The 23,506-nt window shown below is 35.1% G+C and overlaps 2 protein-coding genes across 2 annotated transcripts; one reads left to right on the top strand and one right to left on the bottom strand.

Moving 5' to 3' along the window:
- Positions 1 to 5,733: 5,733 nt before the first annotated feature.
- On the top strand, positions 5,734 to 10,546 carry LOC145635805 (uncharacterized). Its single transcript, XM_081687163.1, has 5 exons — positions 5,734 to 6,062; positions 8,741 to 8,793; positions 8,920 to 8,964; positions 9,048 to 9,092; positions 9,964 to 10,546. The coding sequence occupies exons 1-5, from the start codon at positions 5,895 to 5,897 to the stop codon at positions 10,505 to 10,507; spliced, it is 855 nt and encodes a 284-aa protein (XP_081543289.1). The 5' UTR covers positions 5,734 to 5,894; the 3' UTR covers positions 10,508 to 10,546.
- Positions 10,547 to 10,676: 130 nt separating this feature from the next.
- On the bottom strand, positions 10,677 to 15,482 carry LOC145635806 (subtilisin-like protease SBT1.8). Its single transcript, XM_081687165.1, has 2 exons — positions 13,703 to 15,482; positions 10,677 to 11,724 (listed from the first exon to the last, which is right to left on the bottom strand). Exons 1-2 carry the CDS (start codon positions 15,360 to 15,362, stop codon positions 11,054 to 11,056), a joined length of 2,331 nt encoding a protein of 776 aa, XP_081543291.1. The 5' UTR covers positions 15,363 to 15,482; the 3' UTR covers positions 10,677 to 11,053.
- Positions 15,483 to 23,506: the final 8,024 nt, after the last annotated feature.

Raw genomic sequence — 23,506 nt, forward strand, 5'->3', positions numbered from 1 at the left:
AACCGACCAAGCAAATTCGTCCAGGCATGGGCGTGTCACATAGGACATGCCCATGTCAAAAGTCGCACTCAATTTTTCTTCAATCTCCAGTGAGGCACGGGCATGTCAAATTCTGACATTGCATGGGTGTCTCGCTGGGCCAACTTCGCTTGACGAGGCATGGGCATGCCCGCATTCAACACGACCATGCTTCCCTTAGCACGTAGCTGCTAGCTCAAAACACTCGACTCGACATGGGCGTGCCTCGGATGAAACTTCAACTTCTAACTTTCTTCCTTCTCAAAACACACTGACATGAGTGACATGGGCGTCTCTGGCTGGAAATTACCGTTAAGTGAATTCAACTTCAAACTTTGGCTTTCTAGGTGAATTGCAAGCTATGATCACGATCCGCAACTCCGTAAAACTTCCAAAAATCTTCGTTAAATCCTAAAATACGTAAAAAAAAAAAAAAAAAAACAACGAATCTACCCATAAAAGCATCGTATGATCACAACTAAACCAAATCAAGCCAAAATAAGCTATGAACAACTAATCTAAACTCGAAAACTACCTAAATAGACTGTAAAAACACGTAATCCCTCCGTCCCTAAATTACATTCCTGTTTGTAAAATTACACGGGAATTAAGAAGGAAAGAATAAGACAAATAACAATAATGAAATATTTCAATGGGAAACACAAAAAATTAAAGGATGTCTTTGAATAAAACAAAGATAGATTAATGATACCATGTCATCAATCCTTTGCAAAAAAAATGTACTAATAACATGCTTCTAATTTAAAATTAAGAACCAATCATATTCATTAGGTTAGTTATGGAAAGTACAAACTTGAGAAAAACGATGGAGAGAAAAAATAAGAGTGAGAAAACATTAAATATACAACTTAAAAAGAGAGTTGATTTGGGATATTTGAAAAAAAAAAAACTTACTAAAGATAGAAAGAATCATGTAATTTTGGAATTGGAATACCCAAAATAAAAACCATGAATTTTATTTAGGGGCGAAGGGAGTACTTTTAATTTTCAAAAACGTCTATCTCTAAGGCACCTACTGATATTTCTATCCTCTACTGAAAGTTTGAAACAGCTAATGAGGCAATTTGTAGTCTCTTCGAATAACACTTTCACAATATAGGGTTCATTGTTGATCTAATTTAATTTAATTTTCTGCATAGTAAATTTAGGCTTTTAATATTTGAACTATTGGTTCTAAATTCTAATTACTAAGGTTCTGAAAAACCACAATGAGCAATTGAGCATTATGCTGCTAGAGAACTAAAATTATGAGCCTAATTTGATAATTGAATCAAATGTGCTTTTTTCTGAGTTTTAGAGCGTGATAATAATTGAATAAAATTTGGTTTACAGAACCCTTATTGCTTTATTCGCTGAATTATCATTTGTTGAAGTTTGGAATTTAATCAAAGATTGAATTTTTGCTTAAAACACTGAATGTAAGTGATAATTGTACTTAATTTTCAGATTTTCTTTAGTGTTGAAGTGTGCATGGTATAAAGTAGATGTTAAATGTATACAAAAAGAACAATAATTGAATTTGTTGAGATTTTCTTGAGGATGCCCCGGTTTCTCATGGTGAGAAACAACTTTATTCAATTGTGGAGCCCATAATAATAAAAAAGTTGTTGATTTATTCATGAAAATGCCATTATGAGAAACACCATGAGAAACAGGGAATTTCCCATTTTCTTGAATGGTGAAAATTTGGTTTGAGTTTATTTTATTTACTTGTCAATTGCAATGATTGTAGGCCGGAACAGAAGTTGATGACTTATGGTGTGGGAACATTGCGGAAAAAGATGTTAGTGAGGGAGAGATTGATCTAGAAGAGCTCGAAAGACGAATGTGGAAGGATCGAATCAAGCTTAAATGAATGAAAGAGGGAACCTGGTGCTAGTAGTGATAGTGATTATGATGTTGATGGCATTGGTAACCATTTAATTTAGCTTAATTTTCTTTTTCAAGCAATCTGAATCAGAGATGAAGTTTGAGCTTGTGCAATGTTACTAGATTACTTTAATTCATTCATCCAAACAACAGTAAAATGATCAGTTCTTGAGGATTTGACATTAAATTATTGATATGTTTGGATTGGTTTTGTATATTTTGTTTGGTTGATTTTAATCTTCTCATTACGAGGCATTGAAATTCTTCGGATTTGATCATGATCTTAATCTTCTCATTACGAGGCATTGAAATTCTTCGGATTTGATCATTATGTTCTTCCCCATTGCCGGTAGTGATACTACTGCAGGCTGTGCCTTAAATCTTAGACTATGATCGTGTATCTTAACCTCGTCTCAACATTCTCTTGATGTAGGCTGCAGTAAATGTACTCATCCGCAACCACGGACTTTTCTTTGATCTTAGAGGACCCTTCCATGGATATCTTTAATTTAAGGTTGGACCTTGATTTGTTTTGGAATTCAAATTTTAATGCATGTAAGACCATCTTCGTAGTAGAAGCCATCTAATGCAAGTTTGTCACCATTTAGGGTCTGTTCTGATTTACTTAATTTAACTTAATTGTTTATAGAGAGAAGGAAATTAGAGAGTGAACTGAACTAAAATTAAGCTGATGATGAAAACAAGCCCTTATTACATGTAGCATTTATGTATTTGTATTAACGCTAAAATAAAGTGATGTTTTCTAAATCACCCTAAAAAAATTCTTTACTAAGTTTGAAGGTATGAGGGGATTTTGATACAAGAAATACACAAGTACTTTACAAGTGAATGTATAAAGTTTAGATGACACTCGTCTAATATCTTTTAATGGTTATGTCAGAAATAATTTGCTATATAAATTGTACTTTGTACTTCAGTTTTACTACTTTTACAATTTGCAAATAAGACTTGCCCATCATATAAGTATAAAAGAAATTCAACATTAATAAATGTAATACATCTACTTCTAATTAATTAGGTTTTTTTAATCTTAACAATTTAAGTACAAAATAAAGAGAACAACAATAAGGAACAAAGAAAACAGTAATATATGCACTTTTATTCTATTACAGCTTGTTTACTTAGATGAGGGATAAGGATTAAAGAGAAAGGATCTAACTAGGCTTTTGTTTATTCAAAGGGATGGGGATAAGGAGGACGGCTGGGATGGAGATATAAAAGGGAGTTATCCCTCTAAAATAATAACTAAGGGGGTGGTATAAGGGATGAAGATTAAATTTAATGGATAAAAGTCGTTTTTACCCTTAATGAAAAAAAAAAGAGAAGAGAGTGACTAAAGGATACTAAGGATAGTTATGTATTTTTATTAGTTATTATTATCTCAATCTAATCCCAAATCCATACCAAACAATGAAATTAATGATTTTTATCCTTATCCCACCATATTAACCCACATAATTCCATCTCTCATACCAAACGCCCCGTTAGTGCACAATTCATCATGCACTCTTGCCATAGTCCACGAATTGTAAATTTCCTTTCTTTACCTATCCATAGTCTTTACCTAGGGTGCATGGTGCTTCAATAGATCATTGTACCCATATCGAACACACGATTTGCACGTGTATCCTTATGTGTACTAAGGTACTTTAATATGCAGTATGTTTTATTTTACGTTTATTTCATCAACTATTTTAGCAAACTATGTTTTCAATTTACTCAATCAGTTGAATTTTTTTAATGATTTTTTCACCTTCTTTAAATATATGCGTTGTATAATACGAAATACTTAACCTTACCTATATGCTATATCCTCTAGTTTTAAAACTAGCATTACATACCCGTTTTATGTTCATACCCATTTTTGTACAACCTAGGCCCATGCAATATAATTCAGTGCCCAAAAGCCAAAGGCAATGCATAAAGAAGAGGTTCGTGGAAGTAAAAGCTGTAGAACAAAGCAAAGTTAGTAACTTGGTACAAGTTGTAGCAAGAATCGTCAGTTTTTTTTTTTTTAACTTTGAGGTAAAAAGAAAAAGCCAAAACAAATTTCAGAAATAAAGCATTTTTACAGCAGCAACTTATTTCTACCAACTTTGCTCTCAAAATCAGGGATCGTTTATTCTTTTGTTCACATACGGTTAAAAAACTCATCTTTACTCTGCACATTATTTCTGATTTTGTAAGAAAATTATTGTAGCATTGTTGTACAAATTGTCGGTCCTTTTTCTCACCGGTTAAAATGTTTTATTTTTACTAATTTTACAAAAATATTACTATAAATAAACATTTTAACCAGTAGTTATATACTGTATACAACATATCTACATGTATGCTTGTATAGTTGTATTACAAGTCTTAAAAAAAAACTTGTTACAGAGTAGAAAATATTTAAAAATTAATATTGCACCATAAACATCATATATTCAAAATTTCTTCATCTCAAAATGAATAAGTAAATCAAAATATAGGAAATTAAACGAAAGCCTAAAAGGTGATAAAGTCTTTAGTTACCACATATTTGGCATAATGAATGTGGATTATATTTTATAAATATTCAAAAACATCAATAAAACTGTTAATGATAATTGTGTATCGAATATTAATTACGAAGTATATGATAAAACTTTATCGGTATTGGGTAGTACTCGTATTCAACTCGAATATAGATGAAACCAAGTTGACATTACTTAACTGAATGACTCAACACTAAAATTTAGTTAAACTCATAATACTCCATATGTTTACACACTCGAAATCTAAATCAATAACAAGCTGTTCATTTACATGAGATTCAATTTCAAGCCACAATCCTTCCGTTTTTCAAGCACAAGTCACATTATTTTCAACTCAAATCAATTTAGATCATGTATTTATGTAAACATTAAACACTTTTGATTTCATATGAACCTCATAATTCAGATTAATAAGTAATCGGATACGGTTACATATACCTCTAGGTTAGGGTCTAGTGGGGCAAGTACACGGTGAAATCTCAGTCACTACTCACTCCTAGTCACTATTTAGAATTCACGTGTGATATTCAGGCAAAGAAAGGCGTTGTGCTTATCGCCCGTTTCTTCTCTGCTAACACTGCAAAAATAAAAAGCCAAACTTCACCCCACCACACCCACTCCAACTCACACCACCAAATATTTGTCAGTTTAATTATTTTGTGTTTTGTGTGTATTTTCTATTTTGTGTAAGAAACCAGAGCACATTTTTCCATTCTTATGTCACTTACCCATCATTCATTTTTTATTTTACTGTTTATATATCATCAACATTTTCAACCTTTGTACCAATAATTCTCACTACTTTTTTTTTTTATTTTATATTATTATTATAAAAATATTTTTATAAGGAAATATATACAGTCTTAAATTATGTAAGTCATCAATAATAGTAGCAACTGTACTAAATGTCCACCCTACGCCTTAAATGTCATGTCTCTACATTTCTTACCCTGTTTTCTTTTCTTCTCTTTCTTCACTCACTTAATTGTTTATGTCAGAAAATTACACCTCACTCTAATGAAGAGAGAGAACGATTGCGATAGTTGTCTATCGTGTTAGGCTATTTGGCTAACTTGTTCTCCGTATAATAGACTTCGAAATAAATGTGTTATGATTATATAAAGTATAAAAAAACACCACATGAACCTATCTATTTAAATAAATCGGGGAATTAGGTGACCCGTTATTCTTATAGTACAATTCGTAAATAATTTCACGTAATTTTGGATACTCCGATAGAGTTATGTTAAAAGAGTAAGTTAGTCATTTTCATTTATTTATGTATTGTTATTTCATCTATCTTATAGCCCTCTCTACCAACCCCATACATGCTTGCTATTTCTTGTCACTTTGTAATATTGTTGCCCACTTTTAGATAGCTTGAGTTTTCTAGCTCCTTTCTCATTTCTCAAGATAAGTTCAAGGTTTTGGGGTCAATTTACTGGGTGTATGGCAACTACTGAGGGCTCATGCTCAGGCTCGGGTTCGGGTTTAGGTTCGAACCCGAAGATTCAGTCACTGCCACCGCCACGCCCGAAGTCGCCACCGGATTTGTATGGAAGGAGAAGGGAAATGGTTAGACTTCAAGTGCTTGAAAGAGAGAAAAGCTTACTAGAGGTTAGTTTACTTATTTTATGCTAACTTTATTTATTAATTTATTTATACATGTAATTTTTATGATAACTAAATTACCACTTAGTTTATTCATACACAAGTAGTGTTTTTATAAGGATAATTGTTGTTTTAAATTTTGTTTGAGTTTGTTTAATTATTCAAGTCAAATCAATAAACATTCTTCATGTAATAGGTGATATTATTACCATTCAAAATATGAAGCTTTAAATTGTTACTTCCCTACCAAATACTCCTATTTTCTAGGCTTTTGAGGAATTACAAGTTAAATGTGTACTTTAGAAACCTTAGCTTACTCCAAAAACAAGTACTACTTTATAAGCTTGTCAATTTATATCTAAACAGGACTAACACAATCCTTAGCTTTTTTGGTCGGTTTTGAAATAACATTTCACGTTACTCCCTCTGTGTCATTTTACTTTATTTAACTTATTTGATCTTACTCAATAGCGGTAATTAAAGACAAATGAAGTATTTCGTGACAATTAGCTCGTTCTTCTCATATGACATCACATTAAATTCCTTAATAAACGAGTCATGATGAATAGAATACGCTCCAAAAATTAGTTTAAGCACGTATACATTTTATTCCATGTCCAAGATGGAACGATTGTGTACATTCTTAATCCATTTCTTATTCTTTCTCCTCGTCACATGAGTTTCCTTAATTAACGTGTTATAACACACAAAGTAGAATATTGGTCTATATTAAGAATGTATGTACAAGTACATGATTTTGGTGTCCAAGAGATTGCGGGTAAGGTTGTAAGACGTGTATGTCTAAGCTTTTCTAAGCCTACAACACTACACATGTATGGTAAGTTAGAACCCAGTAACTTAAATTCTTGGCTTTTTTTATTTTATTTTTATTTTTTTATTTGGCTGCTTTTTATTTATTATTTGTACTTGGAATAAAAACCTCAGAATTTGCTGCATTGGAAAAATGGAATGGTTCGTTGTAATTTTTTTAAGTTCATTCATAACTTTTTTTTTTTTTTTTCTTTTTTGGGGGTTTAAAAATAGTTAAATACTGTTCTACAATAGTAATCTGATAATTCTCTGGACAATGCAAAACTCGAAAATTGCATTTCTTCTAAAACATTTTGATCCAGACAAAAGAAAAAGTGGAAGATTTATTTCTTTTTATAGATAAAAACAAGCTTTAAAATGTCAGTATGTTATACCAGGCTAAAGTAAGAAAATAAAATTTTCACTGAAATTAAGGCTGTTTGCATGTTTATGGTATTTTGAGCTCAGTTTTACTCCATATAGACTTTCAAAGAAGAGTCCCGTATTCTAGAAAATTATTTTTTGAAATTTGTCCAATTATAATTTTTTGTTTCTAAGAAAATTATTAAGGAGTATTTTTCCAATCCTATGCAATGGGAATCAAGTGCAGCCTCAATCACTACAACACTAACAGCCAATTGGTTATCAACCTTAGCTTTGATGGGAAATCATGTCAAGATTTAGTGTGTTTTTTTATGTGTGTGTGTGAACTGTGAAAGAGAGGGGCAAGCCCCTAAACAACAAAAACAAGAAGAAAAAAATAATAAAAAAAATAAAAACAAAGCTAATGCCAAACGAGGCTTATTCCGAACTACAAACCAAAGCCATCTTACTAGGAACTAGTCTTGGCCACGCAACTTCACTCAAGTCCTCCAATAAGACGTCTCGAAGATCCGTTGGGAGACTTGGGACCGCTTCAAAGAGAACTAGCTTTTGATCCATACTAACTCCGTAGTTTGTTAACCAATCCTCCAATAAAATGTCAAGAATTGTTGGACCTTTAACTTAATAAAAACCCATGTCCCATGCAAGTATGTAACCAACTACTCAGCTACTCTATGTTACATACATGACACTATGACAGCAGCATTTTGCAACAATACTATTGCTGTACCATTGCTTAATCATGGGCCGGCCCATGGCTTGGGTAGGCCTTCTTTGGATTTTCCTGTGTGTGTATGAAAATACTGTATATTTAGCCACTAATGTTTCTAATTTTGTACTTTACATTTTTAAAAGAAAAAAACCTATTTTTGCTGAACTAATCTTAACCAAACTTAATTGATGCTAAAGTTTTGCTGAAAGCAATTTTAAAACTATTATTGTTAATAAGTTGGGTAGAGAGAGACACGCGGGGATATAATTTCATGTTTTGGATACCCACCCAAGATTTTAACTAACTCAAGTAGTTGGCATCCACAATACGCAGTAATTGTTAAATAAAGGTCACAATAACATATGTTAGGCTCACTTGAAATTGAAAAAATAAGTCACAATCATGCATACATATTTAAACTCGAACCACAACAACCTCAACTTATAGTCATGTACTTTTGGACCAAAAACCACTCTTTGTTTGATAATTGATGTATCTGCAAAAGGAGGATAGGTGAGACCTTCTAGCTTCTTGCCTTCCCCTTGGTGCAACGGTTCAATCCTCATTATAGACACGGATTGGGAGGGGGAGTATGTTGTGATGGATACGCTTGAGTACGTGATTGATGAGCCTAACATCGACCCCTATGTATCTATCCAACAAGAAATACTAAGCTATAGAAGTATTTTACTTGCCGAATTCTTCTGTCTTAATTTAGTGTATACTATTAGTTGTTTGTTAATGCTTCAACATTCTTACTAAATTTTCTTGCAAGCAGGAAGAGTTGAAATTTGCCAACCGCCTTCAACCTGCCTCCAGATGCTGCAAAGAGTATGCTTGGTTTTGCAATAGCCTTGTATAGCATCTGTGTTTTTTTTTATCTTTAGCATAATATAGCATGTTAAACTTTTATCTTGGAACATGCTAAATTTGCGTATTGATCTGCTTATTCGGCAGGATTGCTGACTTTGTCACAGCAAATGCAGATCCATTGCTTCCAACGTAAGATGATTTCAATGTATATTCACTAACTTGTAAGTCAATCATTTATCGCTTAATCTAAATTGTGTCTGCAAATAATGCAGAAATCAGAAAACCGGCAAGTCTTGCTATCTATGGAAGTGGCTCTGGTATGTTGTTCTTATTCTACCTCTTTTCTCTGCTATTTTAAAACTAGCAAGTTCAGCACTTTAGTTCAATGCATGATGCAGTTGGTTTATCCGTTTACGATCTTGGAAGATGTTTTGCAGAATTTTTGTGTGATATTTGTAGGACAATAATGTTAGGTAATATTTGCAGCTGAAAAGATAATATTTCCATCATCCTTAAATAATCACTCACCTGATTATAGGATCATCCTCAATTATACATAAAGTAATTAGCCTTCGCTCTTAAAATGTACACATTCATCCCCAATGTAGTCTTTCGTTAAAATCTTCGTTGGGTGCTATGAAACTATAGGAGTACTCAACACTTGTACATTGGTATAACACTTACATACTTCATTTTGATCCAAAGTTGGAAAAAAGTTTCATAAATTGATGTGTTCGACACTTGGACTCATACGTATTTTGACACTTCTAGCCGTGTCTAAGTAACATAAATTATGGATATGATTACGGTTATATGATAAAGTTCAAATCTAACTTGCTAAATTTATAATGTGCCCTATTAATTGAGACTAATTGAAATAAAGAAGTGGCCTAGAAACAGATAAAGGAAAAAGAGGAGCTAATACTCCGTACCGTATTGTACTTTTGACCACCGGTTTCTCTTTCTCGTTCTACCAAATTAAAGTATTTATTCCTGTTAATCATGGGATAATTTGACCCTACAAAAAGAAAAGAAAAAATTAAAGAGGGGAAAAAGATAAGACATGCTTAATACAAGAAAAAATCAAGGAATTTAGGAGTTATTTTAATCATGTTTTGAGCACTTAAGGAATTTAGGAGTTATTTTAATCATGTTTTGAGCACTTCTGTCAATGTCATGAATGTGCAGTGGGTCATCATGCTTCAAGTTATCATGGGTTTGCTGCTGTACTGGATGCACTAGCTGCACTATCCATCTCAAAAAACCGCGATGCTGTTCCTGTCGTTTGAAAGACTGCTGCTCGTGCTTCAGCTGTTCGTTACCAAAGTGTAGCTGTTGGTGTAGTAATCCTTGCTCCTGCTGCTGTCCCAAGAAACCATGTTGTGGAAACTGTGGAAGTTGTGCAAACTGTTGCAGTTGTGGAAGCTGTGCAAGTAGTTGCAGTTGTGGAAGTTGCGCAAATTGCTGCAGTTGTGGAAGTTGCGCAAATTGCTGCAGTTGTTTAAAGTCTCTTCCGTGCTTAGACTGTTGTAGCTGTGAATGTAAATGCTCTTGTCCGAAATGCCCAGCTTGTTCTGGGTTATGCAATTGCTCTTGTCCGAAATGCCCAACATGTTCAGGGTTATGCAATTGCTCTTGTCCTAAATGCCCTACATGTTCAGAAATTTGCAAATCCTGTTTAAGCTGTTTAGACTGTATAACAAAATGTTTCTGTCCCTGTATATGTTGTTAACTTTTAATTGATATTGCAAACATGAAGCTTTTTTGTTCATTCCCTGGTCGCTTTGCTCTTTTATCATTCTATCAAATACAAGATTTGTAAAACAGAGGTAGCAGTATCAAACTTTAGTCATCGTAAAGACATGCGTCGTTTGCGAGCTAATGCACATTACAGCATCAGGAACACATGGAATCATAGCTAAAATTTCATTCTGTAGTTAAACCATCAAACAACACACCATTGAAGATAAAAGTTTCCTTCCATATTTCCGGCCCAATTACATCAAATTGAATGGGCAACAAATTTTTTTTACCTCTTGATTGAAAAGCTAGACTAATAATTCTAATCTCAACTACAATCCCTTACAAGTAAGCACACTTGACCACTTGTTGCTCCCACTCCATTGTAAAGCATGCGAATTTGATGTCAACTGCAATGATTTAGAGATTTGAGCATCATGCTTCTCTCTCCAAACTGCATTTACAGCTTCTAGCAAGCATCTCGAAATCAGGTGATGCTGCAGAAAATGCAACCACCCAGCTGGATGATAAATAGAACTTACATTACTTGAGACCATGTAAAAGACACCGGACTTCTAACTTGGTACGTCTTACTGGTCCATAGAAGAGACCCGAAAGCACTTTTTGTAGGCGGAGCTGTTTTACCCTTTCTTGTGACAAAAGTTACTGTGTATTTCTTCTTCTCACCGACGCTCCTGAAAAGAAGCCTTGAAGGCCTCACCTTCACTCCTACTGATGGGGGTGCATCAACATGAACTTGGTACAGAGTTCTAGCAGCACCCACATTGGTAAGTTCACGGGTATAACGGACAGTCCTTGACTTGCCAAATAGGACAGAGAATGACGGGTAATTTAAATCGCCAGGATCTGCCAATTTCCTTGAACAAGTAATGTTTGGCCTCTTGGCAATGATTTGGCGATGCAGCGGAGTGTAGTCCAAGGCGCAAAGAAAGGCAACATAGTCATCAATTGAGATATCGTACACTAAGCCTGGATTCAATGCCTTGTGGGGGTCCACATGACCTGCTCCGTGAGCCCAGGGGTTTGAGAGAGATCCATCAGTGGCATCACGAAGTAGCTTTAGCATGTTGTCGTGGTTGTAAGCAGTGGTCATGAGAGCTGATTTAATTGCACTTGGACTCCATTCAGGATGCGCTGCTTTAAGCAATGCTGCTAATCCACTAATGTGTGGGCATGACATAGATGTTCCTGCAACCATCACATACAGTAGAGTCAACAACCCGGATTATCAAAAAATCGAATTCTACATCATCCGTTTCATATTCACTACTACAACAATATACAATATCATTGCCATACAAAAGCATCCATCATCGGCAAAATCTTTCAAGAAATTATAAGGATTATGAGAGACATAATTCAGAATGTAAGATGGGACCATGAAATCAAATAAAGGTAACATAGGCCAGCTACTGCCATTCTAATATCCCCATAACCTGAAACCGCAAATCATGTTGCTGCATCACTTTTTAAAAGTATTAGTAAGCCTAATCATTTCATTATGACTAAAGTTACTAAACACTGGGTATACCGGCTTCAAAGAGGGGACATCCCCTTTTTAGCAAGGACAATTATGCTTCCTTATTGCATTGACTAATATAATAAGCATGATTAAAGGCAGCATGCCAGTTAACAACTTTCTGCTGTCTTCAACATTGAAGACCAAAGTATGATCTACAACTCTACAAGCTTGGCTTACAAAATCGGACCACATCTCCTAATCTAATTCGTGTATGTTTATATATTTCGTATATGATTAAAGGACTTTTGTAGACATTCCAGGACTACAGAAGATTATTTCAAAGCAGAAATATCTTAAATGGTGTCCATGAAAGCAGGAAAATTGTGTGTGCCAACTACGACATTTTATTATACGCCCTTCAACCTAAAACAACAAATTATGTTGCCTGGTTTCAATTACCTTTCAAAGTGAAGCATGAGTAAGCCTTATCATTTTGGTCCAAGTTTTTAAAGTATGTAGGTTACCAGAAAAACATTGATTACTTGTTAAATTTATTTGTACATGGTCAATGGAAGGTCATCAAACTAGAAAACTATATGCTCTCTTAGAACAGGGTAATGCTTGATTACAATTTATTGAAAATACTCACCTAACTTCTTAATCAAATCAAGGACGACTGAATCTTATAAACTAGATCAAATTAGAAATAAACATGAAGAGAAGCACACAGCCACCTTGTAATAGTCAACAATATTTACTTGTAAATCAAAATCACTATGAACGAAAATTGCACTTGCAAAACATTACAGCTCAAAAGCACCAACCCTCTTGATAAATTTGGACAAAAAGCTCACAATTCAGACACTAACAGATGCAGATGAGCGCATACATTCAACAAGTGACAATTACCTACTGCCTCAATAAAGTATAATTTTGATGAGGTAGCAAGGTCAGCTACACGGCTTAATATTTACCAGGAGATGTAATTGCAAACATGGAAGCTTATAAAATAGGAAAGAATTTTCATGAATAATTGTGGTGTATACTGTATCATGCTACAATGTATGAAATTAAAACAAACTATATTAATGTACATGCTCAGAATCATGTCACTACTCACTACCAAATATAAATGTAATTACTAGGTTCACATAAAGAGAAACTATATCACTAACTTGAATCAAACATCTCAACAATATTATTTATTACATCACCTGCATTCACTAGCTATACTCCCAAATATAGCAAGTCATGCATTTTTCAAATTAATTCAACAGCATAACAACCGAAATTGGATAAGCTATTACTATACTGCGACGTAAGTATCTAACATGATGCTAGTGGATTTCAACTTAGATGGTTGAAGTATTGTATGGTGGTATCCAAGACTTGGGATCGAATCCCATCTACTTTGCCCTTTGTGGCTCTCTCTACACTAAATAAATACGACCCTAAACAAGATGATAGTGTTGGATGGACTTCCAATCTAGGAAAGTATAGCTATTTTCATGAAAGCAATCCAACATTATATTGTGAAACTAAACTGTAAGAATTTCACTCCTATCCTATTCACCTGCATTCAATAATCATCAATCAATACACACCAACCATATTTCCAAAAACAGAAACACATCCAAATATACCAGAATTCAACAATCAAACAATGCAATCATTCAATTACACAAATCCAAAACAAATATATACCTGACATGATGTTGAACTGAGTCTTCCTAGTGTCTTTCTCCAACCCAGTTGGTCCAGCAGCCTCAGACCAAGCAGCCAAGATATTAACCCCGGGTCCGATCACATCCGGCTTCATAATCTGCGGTGTAACCATATTCGGCCCACGAGAGCTAAACGCCGCCACCACAGGCGACGGCCTCACATTCAACACGGTCCCTCCGAAACTCAACACGGCCGTGGCCTTATCCCCTGCACTCCTCACATACTCCCTGATCTCATCACCCATCTTCATCCCCACCGCCACCGCCGGCAATAAATGACTATCCGCCACCAATTCCTCCCCGCTCGCCGCCGTATTAGCCAATATCATCCCAACTCCACCAGCCTCCTTCACCACCTCACCCTTCTCCACCCTCGCATTCACCCCACGATCACACATCACCACCTTCCCTTTAACCAAACTCGGGTCTAATGACCCGGGCATACACAAATTACTTGACCCGTTTCTTCTACCATTACCACCATAATACAAACCACGGGTAGTTCTCCCCATTCCCTTCCCACTATACAAAGAAACCCCAGTAAATTTCTTGCCATTGCCTAAAACAGCAAAAGCAGGGAAATCCCGATCTAATGTGCCGGCCCCAACAGTCATAATCCACGGCGCCGTGTTCGCAAGCGATGCCCGTGTTGGCCCGCTGTTTCCGGCGGAACAAGACACGAAAATCCCCTTCTCAATCGCTGAAAATGCGCCGATTGCGATGGTATCGCGGAAATACGGCGCTGATCCACCTCCTAACGAAAGGGACAACACGTCAACACCATCAGAAATTGCCTTATCAATTCCACCAAGAATATCAGACCCAAAACACCCTGTTTTGAAGCAAACTTTATACGCCGCTACTCTTGCACGGGGTGCCATCCCCCGTGCAGTCCCACTAGCATACCCCAACAAACTAGCATTCGCTACATGTCCTCCAGCAGCGGTACTCGCAGTGTGTGTACCATGCCCGTCTGTATCACGAGGCGAAACAACATCGTCTGAGTTTAACATCCCACCCGACGCCATCTTGTACCCGTGCGAGAAGCTCCGTGCGCCGATGAGTTTTTTATTACAGGAAGAACGAGGGAACTCGGGGCCTGACTCGCACACGCCCTTCCACCGTTTCGGCACGGGGGGCATGCCCGTGTCGTCGAACGACTTCGACTCCGGCCAGATCCCAGTGTCGAGAACTCCGACAATTACATCGGAAGCATCGAGGTGGTCGCCGGCGGTTAACCCTTCTCCGGCGACATCAAGTCCGAGAAACTCCGGTGTTCTAGTAGTGTGTAGAGTGTACAGAGTATCCTCGTATACTCCGAAAACGGCGTCGTTTTTCCGCAGCGCTTCGGCTTCGGAAGCCGTAAGCGTTGCAGCGTAGCCAGAGTAAGCTTCAGAATAAGAATACAGAAGAGAAGGCAAAGAAGATGGAGAATCGGAAGAAGAGAGAGATTCAGAGGAGAGAGAATTGAGGTTAGAGGAGTACCATTCATGGTGGGTGTTAAAGGATGAAGGTTTCTGGTGATGATTCATGTGAACAATGTAAGTTTTCCTGAACAAACTCGAATCCGCCATTAGAGGGTAGCATTGAAGAAGAGAAAGGGAGAAGAGGAAGAAGCAGATCTTGAGTTTAGACGCCATTAAAATGGAGTTTTAGAAGGTTTTTTTTTCTGGGGTAACTGAAAGTTGTTGTTTTAGAGGAGAGAGAAAGTGGGGAATTTAGCGAGTGTTGTCATGGGGGAAGAAAGGAGGAGGTATGGAAGGAATTGCAGGAAATGTTGTCGGAGTTTATAGTGTTTGAATTTTTGAAATGAGGCTGAGTTTTCGGAATAAATTACAATAACTGCCACTGATTTAGTAGTTTATTTATCCTCTTCATTGATAAAGTGTGGATTGTGGGACCATTTGATATTTTTAAGTGCGAGTGAATCTCTCTCTCGTTTTTTTCCCGTTTGTTTTAAAACAAGTTGAAAACAAAATACGGATTGTAGTACGCCTTAATACGGAGCATATAGACATCAAACCAAATTTAGAGTCTGTTTGATTCAAAATATTTCATAGTTGTTCATTTTTTTTTATTTGACATGTTTCTTTAGTTACATTTGTCAATTCACATATTCAAGCATTATGTATATCGTGACGAATCTAACAAAGACGTCACATAATTATATTATTCTTTACGTATAAAACACTAAACACGATCAAAGAGAAGTGTGTGAATAGTGCTAAAGTCAAAACATGTCAACTAAAAAAAACGGAGGTAATATATACTTGTGGAGTACTTGAAATTAGAACTGGGCATGGGTCGGAACATCACGAGCCCGCAAGCGACACGACACGTCATGTCACGGTGACCGAGCAGTGGGCCGTGGGTTGTGCAGTGAACACAATTTCGGAAATCTAGCACGAGGATGACACGAACCTGCGGGCGGCACGACAGTTTGGCCCACAAGGTACAGTCCGACATCATGACCATAAAATTAACATAAATAATAATAAAGAACTATGATAATTAAAAAAAAAACAATAATAATATATTAATAAAAAAACATAAACATAAATTAATAAAATAATTTTAAATAGATATCCATTTTAAAAGTTGCTCAAAAAAATATATATTGATTTTTTAAAAAAAAAAATAAAAATATGATGGGAGGCCCGGTGCCCGGCATGCCAAGATGCAGGTACGGCACGACACGAGCCACCACCAGACATGGCGAGGCATGGCACGCTAGATACCTCTACTTGAATTGTGATTCAATGAGAAAGATCTTAAAATGAGAAGAAATCTCAACCATTCATATAAGCAATCTAACAGTTGATATTAGAACAAAAAAACATGCTACTCTACTTCATCTCTCCCGCCATCTCTCTACTGATCAAATATCCTTGATTATAGAGCTTAGTTCCCACAAATCACGCTATTCTTCCATCTAATCAAGATCAACCATCATCTCCAATTTTTACTATTCGTCATTCTCTCTCTTCAATTCCTCTCACATGTTTCATGATTATTTTTTCCTTGCCTTCAATTAATTCTTCCCTCCAGTTGAAGCAATCGGATCATCTTCACCATTTTAGATCATAGATTTTCATTTCGAAGCTACCTCGCAACAATCGCCAATGAATGTTGTTGCACAACTATGTAATGGAAATAGATTGAGAGAGAAAGATAAGGAGGGTATTTTTAGGTAAATGAATGAGAAAACTAAGCAACTATAAGGGTCTGTTCTCTTACGTTGAAATTCAGTTCAATTCAATTCAATTTAGCTCAGCTCAGTTCAGTTCAGCTCAGCTCAGTTCAGTTCAGCTCAGCTCAGTTCAGTTCAGCTCAGCTCCTAATTTCCTTCTCTTATAAAATATTTATTTCAGCTGAGTTCAGTCAATGAGAACAAACCCTAAATCTAAAGGATAACTTGGAATGTCTATTGGAATTGGTATTGTTGTGCACCCTCTGCCCAAATATTTGTTCTTTGGTGAATGAATAAGAGAGTAAACAATATGTATATTTAGAAGTAAAATTATGCACAGTTTGTTTAAATTTTATGCACATTAAATATAAATAGAAAAAATATATGCACATTCAAAAAAAAAAAAAAATTGCACATCATTCAGAACAAAATGTATGTACTACCTCCGTTACATATTAGTTGCAACTTTGGGGTATTATTTGTGAGACATAAAATATTCCAAAGTTGCAACTAATATGTAACGGAGGTAGTATATAAAATCCTTCTCATTTTAACAAACTTCTCATTTGACCCTAAATCTACTTGTATATATCTAATTTTACTACTAGTGTAATGAATGAATATAAATGATACAAATTTAATATTCATAACTGTCTACTACATTGTAACGATTTTAATAAGTACTAATATGATTACATGATTACTAGTACATTTAATCTGATCTTGTATAAAGTCTAGGTATCGATCAAAGTAATGTATGTGAATTGTACAAAACTTAAATTGAGAAAGTTATTTTGGAAAGAAGAAATAGAGTACTATTGAGATACTATGGTTTTGATGATTATAATTAAGCAAATGGTGATTAGTGTTAATTTCAGGGGAGCGGCTGATGGAGAAATATGTCAATCAGCAACATGTAGCTACATCACATCATGGTGAGAAACTTGAAGATCAATTGAGAATCAAGTTCCAAATTATAAAGCAAAGTTCAACTCGATTAATCAATCTCATTGAGCAAGTTCTTGTAAATAAGCCACATAGAAGCATTTGGAGATGCAAGGATGACAAATATGCAAAAGGTACATAGGAACTTAATGATCTTAAAGGGAACAAGATTGATGTTATATCTTGAATCAATACTGGAATGCCAAAAAAGTCTTAAAACAAACATGGGTGTTCCAGAGTAGGGTTAACATTGAAGGGCAAGTTGTGTGTCTGTGTTATGATTCACATTATTACCTTTCACATTTCATAACTTAGAAAATTCTTATCTACTTATTATTCCTTGTTTCATTCATATTAGTTATTATTCTGTTTCCCATGTGCTCTAAGTAAATTAAAACTCCCTCCATTTTTAAATACTTGCTCCATTTCTCCACGTGCAGAGTTGTAGGAGGAATTGGAGAAAGTGATAAAATATGGAGCTAGTAGGGTTGGTGGAAGAATTTAAAATTGTAAAAAAAGCCAAAAGTAGTGGAGAGAATTGAAAGTGAGAAAATATGGAATTAATATTATTGGATCCACTTGGTGAGAGAAATTAATTATATACTAGGTTAATCTTATGCGATACACGGTTTTATAATAAGAATTAAATTATAGACTTTTAACACATATTGAAAAAAAACTATTTCCTCCGTTTTCCTAATTAATTTTTGATTAAATATGAATATACAATTTCTAAAAGTGCATAATTTTCATATTTAATTAGAAATTTTCAATTAAATTACACGAAGTATTATTAACTATTGTTAACAAATCATAAATAACATAATATCTTTAGAAAACCCAAAATTTAAAAGTTCAAATGGAATTTAATTTTCAAAGCAATTTTAAATAGGGTAGGTTGTATAGGAAAAATATGACATCATCCATACATTTTGGAGGAAAACAATAAAATAAGAAAGTGACACGTAGGCAGTGATGACATCAGCGGCTGTTATTTTAGTATATATATATATAAATTTTAAAAACTTTTCAAATAAAGAAATGGAACAAGTATTTAAAAACGGTCGGAAAAGAAAAATCGAGCAAGTATATAAAACAGAGGGAGTATATATTCATCACTTTTTATGGTTCAAAGATGCATGAAGAGTTCACAATAATGATGATTAGATGTTGAGGGGTAAGTTGTGGAAGAAGAGAGAAGCAAGTGTTTATGATTGATGATCTAATGCTTCGGAGGAAAAATCAATAAAACTATTTTTAATAAGTTCCAAATAAAATGAAAAAGGAATGACAGGAAACTTAGTGCAATAAAATAGAGCCAATCAATTAATATGCTTTGGTGATGGAACATAAGAGTGTATGAGTGAAGATTGTCTTTGTTATTTTGTTATTATACGCAAATGTTTTGAATATTTACAATGCAACTTTACAAATAAGTTAGCCTTATTCTATGCAGATAGGGAAAAGCTAAGTGAGCCTTGTTTTAATTTTAGATTTTTAGGGAAAAAATATCGGAAATTTCATGAAATGCCCCTGAGTAATTTTTTTATTCACCAAATACCCATCAAAACTTTCAAATTCACCAAATACACTTGAGTTTAAGAAAAATGTCACCAAATGCCCTTATTGACTAACGGCGGTTAACAGCGTTAGTCATTAATGACTAATACGCCACGTGGCATCCTCTAATTGGTTTGTTGTAATATTAGTTAATTAATTATTAAAAAAAAAACTTTAAAAAATACCCCAACCACCCAAGACCCACCCCACCCTCAAAGGCCGACCACCAGCCACCACCGCCAGATCCCACCCCTCCCCCTGCGCCGATGGTCCCTTTCGTCGGCGAGGGCGACCCCCCCCCCCCTCTGACACCCCCTCCCCTACCCTCAGCCCCCTCTCCCTCCGTTTCCCGTCCCCTTAAACCCCTCCACATCCCTCGAAAACCCCCCCTCCTTCGCGGCCGGCGTCCAAACCCCTTCCTCGGCGCTGGCGAACCATTTTTGCCCCACCCCCTGCCATCCCCACCCCCTTTCCCCCCTAAACCACCACCCTAAAAACCGAAAAACCCCCAAATCGAAACCCTAGATTTCGATTTGGGATTTTTTGGTTTTTGGGTGGTGGTTTAGGGGGGAAAGGGGGTGGGGATGGCGGGGGTGGGGCGAAAAAGGTCCGCCGGCGCCAGGGAGGGGGTTTGGACGCCGGCCGCGAAGGGGGGGTTTTCGAGGGATGGGGAGGGGGTTTAAGGGGACGGGAAACGGAGGGAGAGGGGGCTGGGGGTAGGGGAAGGGGTGTCGAGGGTGGGGGGGTTGGCCTCGCCGGTGACCGGCGCCGGTTCCGGCTGGGAGCTGGCGGCCGTCGCCGGCGCCGTCTGGCAGGGGGGCTGGTGGTGGGGTGGGGTGGGGTCTAGGGGGTGATGGGGGTATTTTTTAATTTTTTTTTTATATTTTTAAAGTTTTTTTAATAATTAATTTATTTATATTACAACAACCAATTAGAGGCTGCCACATGGCGTATTAGTCATTAATGACTAACGGTGTTAACCGCCGTTAGTCATTAAGGGAATTTGGTGAAATTTTTTTAAACTCAGGAGTATTTGGTGAATTTGAAAGTTTTGATGGGTATTTGGTGAATAAAAAAATTACTCAGGGGCATTTCATGAAATTTCCGTAAATTCTATGTATCTATTTACATCGAAAGAAAATGTACCAAGGTCAGGTCTTTACACTTAAGGAAAAAGACAATATTACACTTAATGACACCAATTAATTTAACGCGTACTACAATTATTGACACATAATTGTATATGTAGCCTTTGGCCCTAAAGTATACATGCATCTTAGCTTTAAAGTTAAAAAATTTAAAGTATAAGGATCAACATCTATCCTCTCATAATTAGACTCTTTAATCATCATAATGAACTAAATTTCTTTTATATGTATAGAATGTACCCATGTTTTTATATCAATAATATTAAAAATATATACATCACCACTCCAAATGTTTTTAACAATTATATCAAAAGGAAATAATATCCTTTGAGATAACTTCATACTACTTTGTATTATGTTGCTTATTGCGTACTAAATTTATGGCAATGTATCATGTAAAATGAAACAAATTGAGGAAGTTTATATATATTGAACATGTTAATACTCATTTCACTTGCATTGATTCATGTTTGCCCCTAATAAATCAAATTATTTAAACATTGATGTTTCAAATGACACTAATCTTTAACTGTAGTAATTTAACTATGTACTGAAACATACACCTTGCTAATTTGTACTACGTATGTTATTATTAACTCATCTACGATCAATAAATTAATTTTTTTTATCTAATAAGTTCATGTCACTTGAACTCAACTTAATAAATATGAACAATGCGCATCAATTCAAAATATTCCTTAAACCTTTTCCAACCATACTATTAATCGTGATCAATCCACCAAATGAAATACAGTACTTATAATGGAACACACACTGACCACCCACAAACACAAAATAAAAAATGAATAGAATACATAGAGAAATTTATATGGGAAAATTGCTTCATTATCACACTAAACTCTTATTATGCTACTTAATAATTTATGATTGTACGACAATGATCAAAATGTCCACAATAGACAAGTGTCAACCTATTACAAAGTACAAAATTAGTTTAATACTCGTACGTAGTTATAGTTTTGTCTTGATAATTGTCATTCGTACAAGATTTTAATAACCTCTTCTTCCATCTATACTTTTCACTATATAATCCAAATTCACTTTACAATGCGACTTTTAGGAAAATAAATCTGGTTAAAAGTTTAATAAACTCAAATAATATTCAATGGTGAGTACCCAAATTAACATTTTCTCGGATTTTTTACTATTCATAAATTATACTTTGACTAGCTTAAGTGAGATTTGGTTAGAAAAATTTCTAAATATACTTTTTATAATTTATAATATTATTAATTAGAGATATTAATGGTTAATAAAGTTATGTGTTGACAAGTATGATAAATGAAACATGAAACGGAGGTATTATATAATTGAAAAAAATCCTAATGTACTTTTTTTTTTTTTTTTTTTGAAGCAAATCCTAATGTACTTTTATAAGCTAATTATACCAAAAAAATAAATAAGTTATATATATGCAAAAAAAAAAAAAAAAAAAAAAAAAAAAAGAGTTCAATTATGTTCGAATTTATTCCATTTAAATAAGTTTCAATAATTCTTCAAAAAAAAAAAAAAGGTTCCAATAACACTCCCCGGAAAGAGAGGCGAGATTTTAAGGTTAGCATTTACAACAAGACAAATTGGGAGGTTAGGATTGCCATAGAATTGTGGACTTAACGCATGGAACTCCCGTCTTTATCAAAGTGTAACGGCTATATGATTAAGAATGAACACATCTTTGTTGTTGTCATACACACAACACACCGACTCAAAAAAGCTGGTCATTGGTATGCCAATTATTTTCTCCTTTTGAGTTTTGACTATCAAAGCCTTCTCTCTCGAGGGCGTTATGGGTGGATTAACGGACACCGCAACCCCACATATTTGCTACTTTTCCCCCCTTTCTTTTTAACAATGACTTCCTTAATTTTCGCTATAGATTATACAAATTACTAGTGTCTTAGTCATACTCACAACATTTTAACTTTGTATTATTTATATGTTACGTTAGTTTTTTTTTCGAAGTATTTTCTTTAAGAAAAGAAAGGTACATGGTGTTAATGGTTTCCTATTTTATAAAAAAAAACTAAAAGCTGCTAAAGATTACCCTATTTTAAAAAGAGAATCTGAAGTCAAAGTACAACCTAAAAAGAAAAGAAAATAAACTACTACTACGTGTATGAGGAATGACCAAAACGGGCTATAGGGTTCCCTATCTCAAGGAGAGAACCCGAAATCAAAGTACAACAACAAAAGAAAATAAAATAAACTAAGAGGTCGTTTGGTTGAAGTATTATTTTTGAGTGTATCCAAATCTATTTAGCATTGATTTCCCACTAATTCTAGTCTTTACATTTCCTTTCCTTAGACACTACTACACCACTACCCTCATACCTAGCTACACTATTGGAAAACCCAGCCTCTGCACCGCCGCTAACCCTTAGCCGCAGCTCCCCTTCCCCTTGTCGTCGCTCACCGCCGCCCGCAAAGCTCCCCTCGTCCCCAGCCAAAAAATTAATCCACAACACCGAAAACCCTAAAATGGCATCCTTCTCCCCGTAAAACCATCGGTCGTGCCTCCCTTGAAACCCTAGCGGCTAATAGTTAATAGTTGTAGATTGAACTTTAATAGCCTTTTTATTAATTCTTAATTGATTTTTTTTACACATTAATTGAACTTAACTAAATTAAACTTGTTTTAACCTTCGAGAACATTAGTTCAAGAATGATAAGCCCATCGATGCTCAATTTACAAATATAGTATTTTTTTTAAAATAAATTCTTCATTATATTATGAAAAATAAAGAAAATCAAATTTGATTGCCAACGTTAAAAATTGTTTCACTTAAGATATCCAATGCTAGAAAAGTGTTTCACTTTGAATACCTTCTATTCACATTCAATTTTCAACATTCAAACGTTAAAAAATGAAAATGACTACACATCATTCAATAAATTCACTCTATTAAGTGATCATTCAAAT

This window comes from Chenopodium album, chromosome 6 (assembly GCF_948465745.1).
Source record: "Chenopodium album chromosome 6, dcCheAlbu1.1, whole genome shotgun sequence".
Lineage (NCBI taxonomy): Eukaryota > Viridiplantae > Streptophyta > Magnoliopsida > Caryophyllales > Amaranthaceae > Chenopodium > Chenopodium album.

Excerpts from the sequence above, each read along its gene's own strand:
- LOC145635805 (XM_081687163.1), top strand. The coding sequence starts at position 5,895 with ATGGCAACTACTGAGGGCTCATGCTCAGGCTCGGGTTCGGGTTTAGGT. Across the intron at positions 6,063-8,740 it reads GAGAGAAAAGCTTACTAGAG|GAAGAGTTGAAATTTGCCAA; the intron begins GTTAGTTTACTT and ends TCTTGCAAGCAG. Across the intron at positions 8,965-9,047 it reads GCAGATCCATTGCTTCCAAC|AAATCAGAAAACCGGCAAGT; the intron begins GTAAGATGATTT and ends CAAATAATGCAG.
- LOC145635806 (XM_081687165.1), bottom strand. The coding sequence starts at position 15,362 with ATGGCGTCTAAACTCAAGATCTGCTTCTTCCTCTTCTCCCTTTCTCTT. Across the intron at positions 11,725-13,702 it reads TCAGTTCAACATCATGTCAG|GAACATCTATGTCATGCCCA; the intron begins GTATATATTTGT and ends TGATGGTTGCAG.